This window comes from Linepithema humile, chromosome 1 (genome assembly GCF_040581485.1).
Source record: "Linepithema humile isolate Giens D197 chromosome 1, Lhum_UNIL_v1.0, whole genome shotgun sequence".
Taxonomy (NCBI): Eukaryota; Metazoa; Arthropoda; class Insecta; order Hymenoptera; family Formicidae; genus Linepithema; species Linepithema humile.
Genome location: NC_090128.1, coordinates 29,950,513 through 29,963,579, shown reverse-complemented (window position 1 = coordinate 29,963,579; position 13,067 = coordinate 29,950,513). Strand labels below are relative to the sequence as shown.

At 47.1% G+C, this 13,067-nt stretch overlaps 1 protein-coding gene across 5 annotated transcripts in view; it reads left to right on the top strand.

Annotated features, from left to right (window-relative positions):
- Fas1 (fasciclin 1) overlaps positions 1-13,067 on the top strand; it is a 237,894-nt gene that overhangs the window by 135,521 nt on the left and 89,306 nt on the right. For all 5 annotated transcript variants that reach the window (XM_067347218.1, XM_067347219.1, XM_067347221.1 and 2 more), the window contains exon 2: positions 10,170-10,305. In XM_067347218.1, coding sequence (XP_067203319.1) covers positions 10,170-10,305 — 136 coding nt within the window. The remainder of the gene's footprint in view (positions 1-10,169; positions 10,306-13,067) is intronic.

Here is a 13,067-nt window from a genome sequence, read left to right as displayed (position 1 = left end):
AAAAGTTGTTGTCGCACCGAAACGGTTGTAATCGAACGACAAAATGTGATCCCTATCGTCGGAATCGTAATAAAATCGGATTCTGAGGATGCGACAATTTTCAGAACAGTATAAAATGTTAAGAATTGCAAAACGAGACTCTCTCTCTCTCAGACAGAAAAAAACGGGCCAGCTCGAAACATTTCTGACAAAGTACTTCTAACAGCATAAACATGTATACATTGATAAAAACATTGGTTATCTTCTGCTCGCCTTACCTATCCAAATCAATAAAAATCGAGCGAAACATTGTATCAGTAACCAACGGGGGAAAAAAAATCTTTGAAATACCTGGTTTATACAGACAAAAATCAACTGTCGTTTATATTTTAACTCAATTTAAAGGGATACCTTTCGTTTGCCGAGAAGCATCGAGAGGCAGAACAAACTCGCGGCGAATGAAAGCGAAGTGGAGAGCGCAACAGAGAGGCAAAGAAACAAAGAGGAGCGGGTGAAAAAACAAAAGCGGGAACAAACTCGCGGCGGAATGAGACAGAGCCGGTCCGTTTATGCGCCTCATCGCCGGCCAAAGGAGAGAAATAGCGGAAAAATAGAGCGCCGGTGCGTAGCGCGCCGCGTTTATAGTAAACACCGGTATCGCGGCTAAATGGAAAAACGTTGTACGCGACGGGGCGAGCGACCGGCCGGAAGCCGATACCGACGTCACATCGACATCGCCCTCGATTCGGGGGCCCCGAAGTCAAACCGCGTTTTCGAAAATGCGATCCGGCAAAACGGAACCCCGATAACCCTGTGACCGCGTTCTCTCCGATAAACGTTTCATAAATATTCAAATGTTTATACTCGCGCGCCGGGCGCGGCCGGTCCGGCGGACGTTGGAGTCGCGTCGCGTCGCGTTACCGCGGCCGTTTGCCGCTGGCCGAGGACAGAGACGACGATAATGAAGATAAACGAGGAGCGAAGTTCCTCGTGGGAATAGCAGATCGCGCCCGATACCGCTCGTTCGGCCAGAGTGAATCGAATGTGTGGCAGCGCTGTAACTCCAGCCATGAAATTACCAACCTACTTTAGCCGAAACTAGTTCGGCGACGCGCCCCGAAATTCAAGACTGTTGACTCGAGCGCACGGATTGACGTCTGATCCGAGAAGAGAGAGAGAGAGAGAGAGGGGGAAATAAATAATTGAGGAATGTAATATGTGTCATAATTAAATAAAGCGATTAGAAACCGTCTTGAAAAGTTTTTCGGAGCCGTTGGAGAGGCATGGAAGGAATTTGTGGCTGGCGCGAGCGTACCCTCTTTTTTAACGGAGCTGCAATCAAAGTCGTTCGATAAATCAAACTCGGTGAAGTTTTAATTGATCGAGGGCGCGAGGCGGGGGTGAAAGATAGGTGATGTCCCCCCCCCCCCGTCTCTCTCTTTCCCACTCGACTCGCCTCCTCCTCTCGCTCGGTGGACGTCCAAAAAGTAGGCGAGTTATAGACTAACTTTGTAGTAAACTCACTCAATCAAAGTTCCCGGGGAGAGAAGCCTGCGCGAACAGCGACGCGAACGACGAAACGAATGTTTTAATTCGTAATTAAGTTCTTAAATCCTCTTGCGGATTTGTTTGTGAACTCGAGTGGATTTGCATAGCCCGCGCGAATTTAATGTACTCTCATATTGTCGCGCGCGCGCGAGCGCGCAGATGCCAATAAGCGCGTTCCACGAAACTCTCTCTCTGTCTGTCTCTCTCTCTCTCTCTCTCTCTCTCTCTCTCTCTCTCTCTCTCTCTCTCTCTCTCTCTCTCTCTCTCTCTCTCTCTCTCTCTCTCTCTCTCTCGGTTCTCTCGGTTTATTCTTGTCCATAAATTAATACGAAGCCGCGAAGAATTTGCTCGCCAAGTCCTCGCTTATTCGACGCTACCGGATGCCACTTGCCGATTCAGTTGGCCCCTTCCGTTGTATCGTTTACATTAGCCGACTGCGGATTCGGCGGTGGCGGTCGACCCTATCGATATTCAGTTGCCGGGGCCGGCCTTTAACGGTTATACTGAATATTGATTACCAATTAGCGGCATAATCACCGCGGATTCTAATTGTTAATGAGGTCTGGGACCGCAGCGTGCGAACGCGTGCAGCGGGGGACGATAACACTCCAGCAGAGGTAATGTCCGGTTCGATTAACAACCGCTTCCTTGTTTTTAGCTTCCTGTGATGTGCGCGTCGTCACGGGATATTCGCTAAATTATTTGGCGATCTACGTGCACGCTTCCGTTCCGATGGCATTCGATCGTGCCATTAATTACCCCGTTAAACCCCTTAAGGACATACGTCGCGAATTCGCTGAAATCCTCTGGAGGCCATCGCCAATCAATGATTCTATCGAGAATATATTGTTAATACAGTCGCCGTGCACAATATTGGTAGTTAATTATCGTGCTACGTTTGACTACATTTTTCAACCATTTATTGTTGCAAATAACAGGGGAATTAATTTATACAGAATTTAGCTAATTGCATAAAACTGGAAAATTCATCAAAATGCTACATTGTTTTATGTGAATTATACAAGATACCTGATATTTTTCTATAAATTTTCCAATTTTATCGCTCTGGCATTTTGTATATTCAAATTGTTATACATTTATACATAAAAACTCTAAAATTCCTCGTAATCTCTCGTTGCGTTAATTGTCCGCGAACTTTCGCGACATTTAATTCCAAAGTCAAGCGTCGTTAGCCGCCCGAAGAATCTTAAATGTTAAACGATTATTCAAGAATTCGATTTTCGGTCAAGTCACGGCAAGATGAATAGACGATCATCTTACATCATCGTGCTTCCGTTGCGGTCCTCCGTGCAAAAAGCACCTCGAATACGAGGGACGGCGGATGATCGATCGTCGAAGACGGAAAGTCGCAGGAGACTCGGGTGACTCGACGGCGATGGTAATTTGAGAATTTTCATATCGCTAAGTAACCAAGCCCGCTATCCGTTTCGGCATGTAACATAAATAACATTACCAACGGGGCGGCCCGTGATGAATGTTCATCGCCGTGGCATGAAATATTTATAAATCGATATCGTCCGTCTTTATTTCCATCGACTCTCCTGTACGCAGCTGTTGGATCGATTTCTCGGCATTATCTGTTCGATTAAACACAACACTGCCTCTGCTCTATCGAATAAATTTTTTTCTGCTATTCTACTTTGCCACTCAAACGCGTCCCCGTTCCGAATCGTACTTTTGTTGCTCGATTGTGACTCAACGACGGAGACGCAGATAAGTTAAACAAAAAGTGGAAACACGAAACTGTATTCGGCATTATAACGCGTGGCGACCACGAAGATCCGTGATGCCTGCGATGGGGTCGGATTTAAAGGGTCGTTTCGATGGCGCCAGTCGGCCTCTCCCTCGTATTCTCTCGAAATTTATTTCTCCGGATTGTTTATAAGGGGACGATGCCACGGCGATGAGTCACAAGTACGTGGAGTAAATTTCCTGGCCGTTCGTGGAAAATTATGACCAAGAAATGCCCGACGATCGCAGAATCACGCGAGCCATATGAAAATTTAATAAATGGCGGTTAATATTTTAGCGTTGCGGCATCCGCGAGCCATCCATATTGAGATCCACATATTCTTTTACGTATGGCCACCGCGCAATGATAGATTGTCCGTTATATTAAAAGATGCTTGCCGATCGGCGAAATAATTGATTCGGCCGAAATTACTCGTGCATTTTGGATGCTCGCGTTTCGAATTAATATTGCATTCAAAGCGTAAAGATATTCTAAGCAGACCTATATTCAGCTTTGGCGAGCCATTATTGCTTCACAACTGCCTGCGGAGATAATTATAAATTCGGAGGAAAAAATTGCTATACAAACTTTTGTGGAGCTTAAAATTTCGAGTGACGCAAATTAGATTGTTTCCGATTTTTTGCCACTTTTACCATGTTATTTTACGGCCCATGTGTCCCAATCCGAAATATCGCCTAACTTATCGCCGCCAACCTTTCGACAGCACGCGTCATGCTCTCGGGCGAATCCCCGACGGCGAAATATCGGTGGCGCGAGTAAGTGCATCGAGATATTGAGATGTGACCCACGTATTCAATATAAGGGCTTTTACCGGCTCACGCTTCTGGCGCGAACAACCGTGTCGCCTGCGGTCTTCCCGGTATCCTTTTCGTCGCCTGTAGCGAGGCGCGCCCTCCTTCTGGTCGGCTAGCGCGCGATTTCGTACCAAATGCGCACTTGGTCAATTTACAATGGAATTGCTTCGACGGCTCGTGCTGTAATATAATGCGCCCAATAATACATCTATGCGCAACTTTAGATATGCGGGGCGCATCGCGCATTGTACGTAAGGTGTTCCAAAACACGGCGAGATCTCTTTTACGAGAACTTTTCTCGTTAAATCCAAACCAATTTCCCGTTCTATTTTCCTTCCAATCTTCAACATTGTCAATCACATTAATGTTTAACGCTGAATAAGTAGCAAGGTCCAAAAATATTCAGATGTTTAACATCGATGCTCGAAAAAGTTCTGATAATCCTGAATTTCCGCAAATCAAACGGGAATAAAATTTACGAATAAATAAGCTACTCTACACTTGTTAGATAACTATTTTCTGATCCACCGCTGAAAACTTTTATGTTCCGAAGTGGCAGCTAATACTCCATTAAATAAACTTTATATATACGAAACTGTTCAGGATTTAACACCGCAGAGTCGTATCATGGCGAGAACTTTGAAATACATGATAGTCGAACTTTTGTTACCCAACTCAAACTCAATTATACTCGTATCACGGATCCTTTCCAATCACTCTAAACCTTAATCGCGGCGCGCACAAATGAGGAATCCATATTTATCGAGGAACGCACAATCGATAATGATAAGAGCGGTAATCCGAGACACCCGATATATCTGGAAATGTAAACGCGTGCACATGTGCACAATGCATAGTAACAAAGGCGTTATCGGGCGCAGGCCAGGAGCGCTTTATGCTCCCCCCTCCCCCCTCCCTAGTATCGAATCGAATGGAGAAGTAATTTGCACGTAGTAATGGCGTCGGTTGTGTCAAAGGGAGGGCTGCAACACGGCTGCTAAGGTGTTGTTCTTGGCTTCGCAACATCGCCGTACGACGGTTCCGTCGATACGACGTCGCTTTTCATTGCCGTCGCCATCGAGATGACGCTCTCCCCGACCACTTTGCCGAGACGATATTGGTCCCCGATCGTTGATGCACCGTATCGATGCTAGTGCGGTCGTCCTCGAGCACGCTCGTTTCACAAGTCTGCTTCGTAATGCGCGTCCAATGATTTTAGATTGAATATTTTAAAGGGGACGGAAGAGGTGCGCGTGCGCATCCGCTCGCGCGATCACGCCGCGAATGGATGAGTCATCCGATCGCGCGGATTATTGTTGCCGAATTTTTCTAGGAGGTGAGTGATCGCGTCAGTGTTCTTGAATAATTCTTCAATTCGCGCGACGTCGAAAATTATGCAACATTTTGAAAAGTGCGTCGGAAAATTTTCTTCGGGACAGTCGCAAAATTCTAGTCGCACTGATTCCCATTCCGTTTTATGGTAATATATTCAAAGTGTTCTAACTCCCAATGTCAGTGAACTTATAAAGGCACTAAAGTGCGCTGGTACGGACGAACTGACGTAATAATATGCAGATTAATCGCAGCTCTTCGACGCGCGAGTGTAATTTGTGACGCTTTCGGCTGAGCGATGATATCGTTGACTCATAAGCGAACAAGGCGTATCTTCGCCCCGGCGCTGAATGAAAGTTCAGTCGTTCGCATGAACGTCCGCATCCGTCGGCGAGGACGCAGGGATCGTTAGAGCGTGTAGGAGACAATAAAGGGGAGAGAAGTGACAATAAACAACCCATGTGATCAGAAAAGTTTAAGGACGTCCCCCAATGTGCGATACATCACGCTAATGTAATGGACTTAAAGATGATGCACGATCCTCGTTTATCAAATATCCCATTAACGGCCTTCGCAGTACTTTTTAAATAACAAATTTCATTTTTTTTTTGTCGCTCGCATGCGTAAAAGAGAGACGGGACGACGCGCGCTTGCACGCTTCGCGTCATCTTCTCAAGACGAGCACGAACGAAACGAGGCGACCGAACCGAATCGAATGTCTTTATTACCGCAATCGTAAAAAACTTTAAGCCGCCACATCCACGAAACGGACCAGCGAAACTTTCGTATGCTCACGTTAATTAAATTTTTCCCTCCATCTTACAGCGGACGCTGCTCGGTTCGTCTCGTATTAAAGTTTCGCGAGCGCGCGGTCGTGAAAACGCGAACCCGTGTTCTTCGTCTGCTTTTCCCTCTTTTTTTTTCCTTTTCCGCCTTTTCGTTTTATCTTGATTGTAATTAAATGTGATTACTCGAGCGAGCTGCTCGTATTTCGTCCGCAACGAAGACACGATGCAGTGTGTGATTACAAGTTGAAACCCAAGGGGCACACGATGTTTCTAAAACGAGAACCGTGGCTGTAAAACACGGCGGGAAATAGCGCCGGGCTGTGCGCGAGGCAGCAAATCCTATAAAAAAATATAAAACTCGCGAAAATGGCGCGAATAATCCAATTGCAGTCATTAATTTTACCGCGCGATATCCGATTGATTATCGGATTACCGAATGACGTTTTTTGTATGAAATTTATGCGGAAATATTAAATATACGAAAGTTAAAATAATTATTATTCTCTTTGTTGCATTGAATTAGCATGTACAGTGATAAATGCAGCGCAGTAAAATGCAAATAGGATGTTAAGCTTTCATTAAATATATTTTTTAATAATATTGTGTAACGTGAAAGCATGAATTTAAATGAATATAATCTGTCATACAACGCCATTGATATATGTCGTGAGATAAAATGTCTCGGGCTGCAACGTAGATATGAATTAAGATGTAAAACGCGCGAAATTAAGACTTGTTTCGTATTTATACGCGTTTTATTTTAATATAAATTTTTAGCAAAAGATTCTTTTAAAATTCTTTTAGATTCTTTAAAAATTAATTGTCTCTAATTAAAAATAAACGTCTAATTTACGAGCACGAGAATTCCTCTCTTAAATTTTATTCTCTTAAATTTTATAATTAATGTAAATTCTAAAAATAAAGCGCGCAAACAATAGTTATTTCGGAACAACAACCTTAACTGCAGAATTATTTGTATATTTTGAATGCGTGTAATGTGTTGAAATTGTGCCAGCGAAGGAGGGGGAGAATAAATAGAAAATATATCTTGGTGCACGATTTAATTTAATTTTCATAGTCGGCTGGTCGCGGGGCTCCGGATTTCCAATTTGGCGCTTCACAGCAACATCCTGATTCGTTTATTCCTTTTTAGCCCATCGACACGATTGTTTTTATTCGCCGAGCAGAAAATGTTGGAACATTTACAAACGTGAATATTTGCCCGCATTAATAATACATAATATCCTGTCAGGCGTCCGGCGCGCTCGTTAAACGCCGCTTTTACGATCCACCCCGGCGGTCTCGTTAGCAAAATTGATAGGTACAATCGAGCGCGAATCCATATGCAAATTTTCAAACAGTTTACTCATTTTGGCGCTCGAAGAATTTAAAGCCGAGGCCGATAATCTTGCGATTGAATTTCCGACAGCGAGAAACCTGTTTCCGAATCGGCGCGAACTGGAAAACACATCATGGCGTTCAAATCTCTCTCTAGAATCTTTTAATCTTTTTCGACTCGCTCGTGCGGCGGCAGAGCTTCGAGGAATTAAAATGACTTTAAATATCCCCAGGTTTTTCCGCGATACGGAAAGCTCGGAGTGACTGATATTACGCGAGATTTGATAAAACTTCCGTCTCTACCGAGACAATCGACATGCGAAACGCGACGTCTCGATTACCCCGGCTGAAACCTTCTCCTATCCGCAGAGTTGTTTTCGCTCTGTCCCTTTCTCCTTTTGTCCGCTCGCCTCTGACCAATCCCGTCGCTCTCGTCTCGACGAACCAACTCGCATTAATTGCCGGGAGTCACGACATGTCTCCATTACTCAAGAGCTTCGTTAAAGGGAGGTAAAGGGGATAAGAGAGCGCCTGGAAGGATAAGGGGCGAGCAAGATAAAAGAGGTCGCAGCCATGTCTCACCATTATTTTTCACAAATTGGGCCCGGCGTCGCCGTTATCCGTCGCTTAATGAGAATTGAACTGGCCCCTCCTCCCCCCCGCAACGACAGAAAATTTCTCGTTCGCCGTCCTTGCGAACTTTGCTCGTTCGCGAGACCTCCTCCCCGTCGCTTCTCGATCGTAAACGGCATCCCGAAATATTACGTCGCTTTTAACTTTAAGATTTAAATTTAATTGCGGAGTCTCGATTATCGTGGATTATAGAAGCGACTAAATAGGTCCGCATCCTCGTACAGCTTCCACTAATTAATCAGAAATTTCCTGCCGACGCCGCCGACCGACCGATGCAGCTAATAGACCTTGCTCCGAATTCTCCCTGCCAATTATCCCGCCGTGTACTAATTAGCATATATGACCGCGGTAACAAAGTTTCCCGCCCCCGACAATGCCACGGCCTTGCGGAAACTTACACCTTTAATAAACCGTACATCCGCCGTCCGATTTATAATCGAAATGCGATTTCGCGTTGATTTGTCGATATCAGCGTTAAATAGACAGATCGGCCGCCATATTTTTTCTCTTCCTCGTCCGTGTAAAAATATTGCAAACAACGTTAAATAAAAAAGTTTACTCGATGCTAAATACAGAGTGCGAATCGTGGAAATTGGGAAATATAAAAGGGGATATTGCTCTATCAACTCCGGCGAAACCGAGAGGCCAAGATCGTTTCGCGTGTTAGAGCGGAATGCTATCGCGATGTGGAAAAATCACCGACCGAGATATACGCCTCCTGCGTACGGAACTTTAGCAGTTTATTATACTCTAGCGGAGAGCATAGTTCTCCCTCTCAGCGCAATGCACGGCAGTTTCGAGCAATGAGACGAAATAATCGCGTTTTTACGATACTCGGGCCGAGTTTTACGAGGATCGGAAGCCTCGGCGACGCTTTTGCGCGGGCAAAACTTGCGCGAATGCCGCACGCGTCATAAAATCGACAAAGCGAGCCAGCGACGATGCTACTTTCATCATATCAGTCGACACACTTTTCGCGTCCGAGGTCGTTTTTCTGCGTTTCAGAGTTTCAAGTTACACGCGTTCCAATGCATAAATGTCACGCGTAAATGTCGCGAAATATACTGCCGGCGCTGAATTGAATCTCATTAAAATGTTCTATACTCGTTATCATCGCTGTAATATGATAATTGCAATATCAAATCAACAAAATGAGCGTTGTAATAATTTTACGATGATGAATTTCGCGGGAGTGAATGGAAATTGAGAAACGAGGTGGTCTGGAAATTAAAAATTCCCAAAATCGTGTCTTTCACAAATCAGCCATTGAAATATTCAACGTTCTAAAGGGTTTAATAACTTTTCGACATGTGTTTCTGTTCAACTCCCAAGCGGCGAGATGGCCGACAGAAAGGGGAGGAAACTGGTATAGCGGGAAGGGCGACTCGTAATACCCGTTGGCAGATCGGACTTTGCATCCGGCTAATTAAGCATTGATAACTAACGAGGTTCCTTTGTGCCGCGGCCGCCACCGCCTGTCGGGGGGATAAAAGTTCTCGGAAAATTTCAACCGACACGTCGGATTAAATGCTTTAGCGCGCGTGCTCGCGTCGAATCCGCGCCGGCTCGCTCGAGCCGGCGCGACTTTAATCCTCGGTGATGCGAATTGCTCGAGGCGTGTTCCCGCGGGTGAATTTTTTTCTCTCCTACGGAGGAGAAGGGTTTCGCGTAAGAGCCGACGTCAAAAGAGCGGGATCGATCGTTCGTTTCGGGCTCGTTTCCTGCTTTATCATGCGGGGGTCGATGATTAATTTAACGACCTCGTATAAGCCGGTCCCTTTGAGCGCGGCGGAGCCAGAGACTGTTTGATTTTGTGCTGGGAACACGATCGAAAGCGCGCGCACAAGGTATAATGCCGTGAGCGTTTTTTTTTTTTTTTTTTTTTTTTTGGCCGCGCATTTGTCAATCGGCGGTACGATCGACGATAACAAAAATAACTGTATCGAGCAGACTCTGAAACCATATATCGCTTTTTTGTTGCAGTTTTACCAGCTCCTGGAAGGCAATCAAGTGGCCAACACCACCCTCTCGTATCGCCACGTGACTGTATTTGCGCCCACTAATCGAGCGTTCCAAAAGTACAGCGGGAATACGAAGAATCTGGTTTTGTATCATATATGTGAGTACATATCTTTTAATAGAACATTTTCACAAGCACACAGACAATTGTGAAGATAACAAATTGCACAATGTGAAAAAATGTGATAAAGCCGGAGGTAAGCAAACTTCGGAAACTATTCTTTAATAATACGAAAGGGAGGAAAAATCTCGCGATACGATATTTAAATCTTTATTTTTCTCGGAAAGCACGCGTAAAATCAGCAAAACAATCGAGAAAATTTCGCTCTTCGCTATTGCATCACACGGTATTTTCCGTCGCGGCGCGGGAAAATTCTCGACACGGCCAGGAACTCAATTTCCACGGTTTGCAAGGCCCTCGGCCTGCCTTTCTCATGTCCGCATTATTTCCTTTCTTCATCCGGTTTTCGCGCACCGGAGTGCATTAGCTCTGCCGAGTCGGGTTTCGGTATTTCGCCCTTTGATCTCAACAGCCGCGCGCGCGCGCGCGCTTGCGTGGCATCCGTAATGCATCCGTCGAGCTGCAAAGCCCTCGGCTCGGTCGGAAGGTGTATTCGATATGCACCGGACGTTTACGCACTTTCGTAATTCAGAGCTTCTTCGATGGCTGCGAATATAACAGCCGAGTGCCGCGGCGGCGATCCGTTATCGACGTATTCGCGTTTACGGCATTCCGTCGGGCATTCATCGATGTAGATCCCGATAGAAAGGGCACGGCGGGGAGGAGTGGACGTTATTGCGATTGAGCGTAGCTGAATAATATCGCGCGGCGTCAGCGAGCCAACGCGTCAGAATCCGTCGTCGTTAATGCATCCTGTTGCACTTTATTGTGCGCCGAGCGGAAATCGAAGCGAATTTCGCGCGCGCAGAACGGTCACATTCTCGTGAAATTGTTCTCATTCCGGAGGATCGTAAAGACGGTTTCTCTTTTCAACATTTTCCAGCGAAAGTACACAATTGTCGGAATTCGCATCGAGTTTTTAAGCAGCTAGGTGACAAATTTCTCGCGGCGAGGTGAACAAACTTGCCGGAAAGCTTGCGCTGTCATTTTGTTTTGATGAAAAAAATTTTCAGGACGGGAAAATTTGATAAAACTCGGCTGCGATCGCGACTAGATAGAGCTTGACGCGCACATCGTTACGTCGCACCGGTCGTAAGCGGTGTATCGCAAGATCGTTGTTAATCAATAGAGACGCGGCAAACAACCTGCTCAATCAAAATCCTTATTATCCTTAGCGGGCTATGGTAAACGCGACGACGGGCCTCGTTAGGCGCACCCTCGCTCCGCTTCGCCCCGCCGCGCCACGCCTCGCCACGCGTCGCCTCGCCTCGCCTCGCCTCGCCTCGCCTCGCCTCGCCTCGCCTCGCCTCGCCTCGCCTCGCCTCGCCTCGCCTCGCCTCGCCTCGCCTCGCCTCGCCTCGCCTCGCGCCGTCTCGTCTTCGCGTCCGTGTTTGTGATGTCGCGCGGCGTGTAATTTTGGCGTGCAATGTTTGTGTTGCCGCGCGCGCGGGATGGCACGGCGCGACGCTTACACGGATAGCGGCATCGGCGCGGCGCGGCGCCGCGCCGCGTGACATGGCGCCATCGATCTTGACGGAGACCCAAAGGCAAACACATCCATAAAGGGCGCCTCGCACCGTGTGCACCCTCCGTGTTTCACGTTAAACCCGGCGATAAGAAAGGACCGCGCCTTCGGCCGCAACCGGCCACGCTGCGAAATAATTAATCCGATTTGCGCAGCTTAGCCGGGCGCGCGGACGCGCTCAACCCCCTCCCCCTCCGGCGAGCGTCGTAGCGGAAAACGAGCGTTTCATGGAGCAAGCTGACGACGGGGGTGGCGAGTATTATGCGAGTCTTGCGGCGAGCCCGCCGAGTGACGGTAATACTCGGACGCTCGGCGCAGTGAGAATTTGGGGAAGCGCGACGCCCGAAAGAAAGGGGTTGCGCTCGATAAAAAAATAATTGACTGAAAATGTTGATCGACTGCAAATCGCGATGAAAAGCGATTGTGCAGTTTACTTCGCGCGAAACAGAAATTTTCTTGATTTCACTTTCGGAAAAAAGAAGTAATCTGTTTAATCTCGGAAAAATTTCTCTTTCAAACTCGCGATAAAAGCGTCGAGGCGAGCTTTTCGCCAACTGCCGGCGATATATTCTTGCGTACTTGTTCTTTAAGTTTGCCCTCCCACGGGGGGATACCGTCGCGAGTTACCCGGACGAATTACCCCCGAGACCACCGCGGAAACCGTTCGAACTAAATAATCAAAGGTCGTAAGGTCGTCGACTCGGGTGACACGAATGGGCTGGATCAATGTTATTCGGCCCGCGGCGTTTTTTTCCGTCAAGTTACGACGACGACGGCGACGCGGGAGAGCGGGGGGGGGGGGGGGCGATGGAAGGAGCGTTGTCAGTGACGTTCGTCGACGGGCCGCTGCTTCCATTCCTCGTCGACTGCTCGTCGAACGCGTTTTCGCGTTGTCCTTTTCTGTCTACGCCGGGACGACGTATTGGAGAGCAAACAGCTCGAACGAGATTACCGCGTGCAAAAGACTTTTTACGAGACGCGTCTTGAAAGAGATTGTCAAGAATTACATTATCCTCCCCCCGCGCACGCGCCCCCCACCGCTCCCATCAACTGCCGCCGTGATGTGGGGTAAATAAAGGACGTCGGCTTGTGATGCCCTCGAGAAAGCACGGGAATAGTTATGCTTGCGTGACGCTGCATCGATTTACAGCTCAAAGCGTAAGCTTTGAAATTATTTACCCGGGAATGATGAGCGGGAGAGACACGCGAATAATCT